The sequence below is a fragment of the Hevea brasiliensis genome, chromosome 13 (genome assembly GCF_030052815.1).
Source record: "Hevea brasiliensis isolate MT/VB/25A 57/8 chromosome 13, ASM3005281v1, whole genome shotgun sequence".
In the NCBI taxonomy this organism is placed as follows: Eukaryota; Viridiplantae; Streptophyta; class Magnoliopsida; order Malpighiales; family Euphorbiaceae; genus Hevea; species Hevea brasiliensis.
In genome coordinates this window covers 67,388,984-67,394,983 of record NC_079505.1, presented here as the reverse complement: position 1 = coordinate 67,394,983, position 6,000 = coordinate 67,388,984, and the positions used below count along the sequence as shown (strand labels likewise).

At 30.0% G+C, this 6,000-nt stretch overlaps 1 protein-coding gene across 1 annotated transcript; it reads left to right on the top strand.

The window, feature by feature from the left end:
* Positions 1–357: 357 nt before the first annotated feature.
* On the top strand, positions 358–2,114 carry LOC110671513 (uncharacterized). The gene is made up of 5 exons (XM_058131624.1): positions 358–657; positions 770–819; positions 941–1,019; positions 1,429–1,493; positions 1,635–2,114. Exons 1-5 carry the CDS (start codon positions 597–599, stop codon positions 1,836–1,838), a joined length of 459 nt encoding a protein of 152 aa, XP_057987607.1. The 5' UTR covers positions 358–596; the 3' UTR covers positions 1,839–2,114.
* Positions 2,115–6,000: the final 3,886 nt, after the last annotated feature.

Sequence of the window (6,000 nt, the reverse complement as noted above, 5' to 3'; positions counted from 1 at the left end):
ATTAAGATATATAATTTAAAATAAAAACATTTGGATATAATTACCTAACCGAAAATGATTAGCTTTTTCTATTCAATAAAAAAAATAATTTTAGAGAAGCAAAAATAGGAGAGAAAATGGGTTGAAAGAGACAAAAAGAAAATGGAGTAGCCATCTTTCGAAAGTACAAAACTAACCTCATAGGCTTTTTAAGCTCCAATCAAACTCATAAACAAAGACCCACAAGCCTTTTTCCATTATTGAACAATAAGGTTGCCCTAATATATCAATGATTAGTCATTTCCATTCAACTAAAGAAAGTAGCACTTTACAGTAGAAAGACGAGGGGGAAACACAAGTGGAAGAAAAATCCCCTTCTTAAAGTTCTTATTGGAGAGAACTTATTGTGGGCCCTTAAAACCATGTATATATATTTAAGCACCCATGCTATCTACCATTCACTCATTCACAAGATCTTATCAGATTCAAGTTTTAAGAGGGAGTAGCCAAAGTTTAAGAGAAACCCACATTCTGTACCTGACCTTAGGTGTACCAAAACTGCTATTGCTAGTCCTTACCCATCTCCCACTCCTATTCTTCACAAATATTTTCTCCAGATGAAGCCTTCTTTATTAGTCTCTCTTCTGCTTCTGTCCTTTCTCCTCCACGAGGCTAAAGGTATGCTAAAAAACATCTTTCTTATGAACTTTCAAAAGAGTTCTTATTTTGGCATTGTGCATGTGTGTGATTAAGTTCCAAGTTCTAAACATAGGTTGTTCTTTCTGTGTAGGGATTCGCTTGGAAAAAGGATTTATGCAAGTTGGGCATCAAAAAATCCATGTGGGTATTCTGTTTTTTCATGCTTTATATATGGAAAAGTTTAGAGCTAGCTGTTCAAATGAGTTTTTCCCTCTTCATTTTTCTTCCAGTTTTGATGGGAAATGTTTCTTGTTATATACAGGAGGACAAGAGTTCCCTGATAGAAAGAAGTAGTGGTGCTTTTGGAGAGGTTATTCTCTGCAAAGAAGGGCATTGTACAGGTACCTTGAAGAAAAGAGTCTCTGCAGTATCCAAGAAATCATCACCACCCCACCCATTACCAAGAATTCATGAAGATTACTGTGGACCTAGGCATCACAAACCTATACACCATTAGTTTCTCAGTTCTCAATCTAGCTAGCTAGGATGATATTGATGACTTGAAATTCATGTTTTTATTTAGCAACTAATTTTGGAACTCTGACATAGGAGCCAGCTGCTGGGTTTTATAAGACTTAAACCCATGTTCATGTACTCCACAAAGCAAGTTTTGCCCCCCAAGAAGCAGATCAAACTATATTATTATTATTTACTAGTTAATTTCTTGAATACTCACATAACCTGTCTAGTTTTATCAGTCCATATCATGACATATACTTAGTTAATGGTTTCTGATATCTATGGTTGCAGGAATGAATAGAAAACTTACTACTGTGACCACCTCTACTACTTCTCCCACCACCACCTCCTCCAAGGTTGGTTGTTAATAACTATATAGTTAAAAATTAATTAATTAAATTTATTTAGCTAGGGTAGTGTATATATATATATATATATATATATATATATATATACATACTTATCTGCTATTTTAATTCCTCTGTATGATTGTACAGAATGAGGAAAATAGAGGAGAAAATAAAGCTAATTCAATGTCTTCAAAGGACAGATCAAGTAATGGAGAAGTAGTTGGGGAACGAGAGAAATTTACCATTAATTCATCGCCAACTTCTGCGCGCCAGGAGGTGACCCACGATGATCACTATGTGGACATTATGGACTATTCTCCAGCAAGAAGAAAGCCTCCAATACATAACTAATTAAATGTTAGAGAGAGAATAACAGTATTAGGACAAATAATAAAAATAAAAAAAATAATGGATAAAAGTTGAACAGCATTACAGAAAATGCTGCAGCTTTTTAGGGCTAGGAATTGATTCTGTACATACTATAATTCCTTATTATAGTAATTTTTTTTTACCATGATTTTGATGATTGAGTCAGTCATGAGCGCTTTGAGGGAGCTCACTCGGTATTGTAACCAGATGTAAGGTACCATTGTTATATATAAAATTCATTTCTTGTATTAAACAAAATTATACTTTTATGAATGGGAAAATATTGCACTGAATGTATTCTAAAATTTATCCTACATCAAAAGCAAATTTAAGATAATAGATCCACGATTTAATATATGTCTCATAATATTAAAATTAGGTCTTATTGGTTGGATTAACTTTGCTCAATAATTTCAAGTGTTCAGAAAGTGTTAAAATTTGATTTGTTTAGAGAATTTAAATTTTCAATTTCTTTTTATTTTTTGAAAAATAATTTACTTACTTTAAGCCAGTTAAATGCTTCTTAAAAAGTGAATTTGTAAAAATATAAGCTATTTGAATTAAATAAGGACTAAAAATTAATATTTAACAATTTCTTTATGTTTAAATATGTTTCCTATGAACAAATGGATATTATAAGAAACTAATAGGGAGGTATGTATTCAAGGAATGTGTTGAATGAAGTAGGCATGATGGGGTAATGTGATGAATGAGACCTTGGTTTGTGGTTCCTTTATGAGGGAAGGGTCCACTAGAAATTTTGGGCTTATTGATGTACAAGTGGGTTCACATTATGTCTCCTCGGTCATTTACCCTATTGCCCAAGACAGCCCAAATTGCGGTGAACCATGGGATCGGTCTTCTGGTTATTTTTATAGTCTGCACAGAATTTTGCTCCGTCATTCACTTTGCTTACTTAATTTTAATTTATTATTAAAAAATTTTTAAATTTTAATTTTATTTCATAAAAATCATTTTAATATATTGTAGCAAGTTTCTAAGTTAGAAAAAGTAATAAAATTATTTTTTTTACCTCATTTTTTTTACACTAAAAAAATATCAACCATTTTAATTATCATTTGGACCTATTAGAAAAATATTAATGCCATCACAAAAATCACTCTAACAAGTTATAACAAGTTTTCAAATTAAAAAAATAATAATTTTTTTTTTATTTTATTTTCTCTTATACTTAAAAAATACTAATTATTTCAATAACTATCTAGATATTTATGCCATCACAATAATCTTTTTCTTGAAAAAAAAAAAGATTTACCCCTCATCAGAAAAGTATTTAAGTTATATTTATAAATGTTACATTGTAACTTAGAGAGATTTTTAATTCATAAACTTGTTATTATAGGTTAGAAGAATTTTTTTGAAATAAAATTAAAACTTAGAGTTTTTAAGTAATAAATTAAAATTAAAGGATAAAAATAAAATACAGTGCAAAGATAAAGGATACACTATAAAAATTAGCAGTATTCTTTATTTAATCTTAAAAAAGGTTTTATTTATTTGGATATTTTACAATTTAATTATTGAGAAAAAAATTATAGTTTATTTTTTTAAAATTTTTTTATGAAAAATAAATTAATATCTGATGTATATTTTTGTTAAAAAAATTACTAAAATTTATCATCAATTATCATAATTTAATTAGTCTATATTAAAACTATAAAATTAAATTATTTTAAAAAATAAATGTGATGATTATACTGTTATATTAAACATAATTAAATATTAATTTTCTTAAATACCTTGAAGACTAATTTACTAATTTATTTCTATAAAAGATAAAAAAAAATATTGTTTTATTATATTTTAAATATTAAATTATAAATTATCTTATTTATTTATTGCTGGCATCTAAGCCTAGCCTCCAGCAATTTAAGTGTTTATCTTGACCAATCAAGTAAACACTCGATAATAAAATATTAGCTCATCGGTATTAAAATTCCTTATAAATAATAAATAATCAATATTAGAATGGCCTGTGCTGCAAATAATAATAACAATAATAAATTCGAAATTTAGGCTGAATCATCTTCCAAAATGATCTTATCTCAATTAACATATTGATAAATGAATTAAGTATAAAATTAAGAAAAAAAAAAGTGATGATCATGGTTGCAGTTATGGTGAATTGATTTTTCTTTCTTCTCTTTCACCTCTCTCTCTCCTTTCTCTCCTCTTTGAATTGAAGTTCTCCCATACAAATCTTAATCTGAATTATATGAACCTTCTTCCTCAACAATTTATATTCAATTCTATCTTATTGGGTTATATGTTTACGATAGTTTTTTTTTTACGGTATGATCAGGGGTGGCATTACGTTGTAACAATCCCTTCAAAAGTTTTCAAAATTATAATTTTGCCTATAAATTTTAATGCTTTTTTTTTTGTTAAATTACTATTTGCGTTCAAAAATTTACAAAATTATAATTTTACCTATAACTTAATATTTTTAAAAAATTACTGTTTGCCTCTCTAAAATTTTTAAATTTAAAATTTTACTTATAAAATTTAATATGTTTTTTAGAAAATTACTATTTGTCTCCTTTGTACTTCTACGTAAATTTTATTTATGTTTTTATATTATTCAATTTTTATCTCTTAATATTACATATTTTTATTTTGGTCCCTATAATTTTATCAAAATTTGATTTAGTTTCTTTTTAATATTTATTTTTGGCCCCTAAAGACTAATTTCTAGTTCTGACCGAGTATGATTCTTTTTTACAAGATTGTCTATCTCTGTTTTAAAGTATTTGTCAGTGACTCACTTAAATACTGAAACTCAGCTGCATTAATTTATTAATCTATAGCTGATGCGTAGGGTAGACAGATTTTATTCCATTTCTCTGTTCTGGTTTCCAATCTTCACCGTAGTCAGGTTATTGGGAGTGGTAGTCACGGCTTTGTGATTACATGCATTAATTTGTTCCATAGTTTCATTTCTCACTTGGTTGAGAATTCAACTGGGCATATACCCTTCAATTGCTCTGTACTGCAATTGCAAAACTGCTATCGTCAACCTTTACTTATCCCTACGTTTTAGAACCCATATTACCTTTATAATGTTCTGTCTTATGTAAGCTTATAAAATTCCAATAATTTAGTTTGCTATCTTTTACCTTGGCAATCTATTGAGGTTATTGCAATAAAATTGCAAGGACATCTCTGAAGATTGTGGATTTTGTGGAGAAAAAGAATCCTTAAGGCATATATTCTTTGCCTGCCCAAAAGCAATAGAGGTCTGGCTGCACTCTCCATTTAGATTAAGATCCTCTCTCCTTAATGGGCACTCTATGATGGACTGCTGGTCTGAATTGTGCGAACCCCTTCACAACCACCCTCAAGCTAACAAGCTAATACCTCTTCTTGTTTTTATCCTATGGCAACTTTGGAAGAATAGAAACCGACTAGTTTTTAATGACCAGCCATTGGAGTTTCAACAACTATTAACAGCAGCTTCATATCATCATGACGAATTCTTCATAGCCCAAGAACCTCCTCTCCACTCTGTATCTGTTGACGCAGTTGGACAATTCTGGTCTGCCCCTTGCCATGGTGCATTTAAGATCAACTTTGATGCTGCAACAAGATCTCAGAAGCATATGGGAACCATCTCTGTAATTGCTAGAAACCATTCGGGCTGCTCCATAGCCTGGTCTTGCAAGAAAATTTCAGGTATATCTGATCCCTCATTCTAGAAGGGATAGCATGCAGGGAAGCTATTTTGTTAGCTAAAAGTAAAGGATTCCAGAATATTATTATAGAAGGCGACTCCCAGATAGTGATAAACAGTCTCAAAGGTGCCTCTGTTCCTCAAAAGATTCAAGGAATTATTCATGATGTTTTATTCCTAGCTCAAGAGTTTTCATCTTCTCTCTTCTCCTTTGTTAAAAGAGATAGGAATAGGGCAGCTCACCTCTTAGCTGCTAAGGCTATACAAGATGAATCTTTTATGTTGAATCCTTTAGCTCATTATCACTTTGTAATCTCAGACTTACCTTTTTAAGGCTTTCCAATGAAATCATCTTTCGGCCAAAAAAAAAAAAAAAATCTATTGAGGTTATTTTTGTGAAAAAGTTGGGCAGCCCCTTAATTATCTTTAGGCAAAAACTCTCACGTAGTCCGT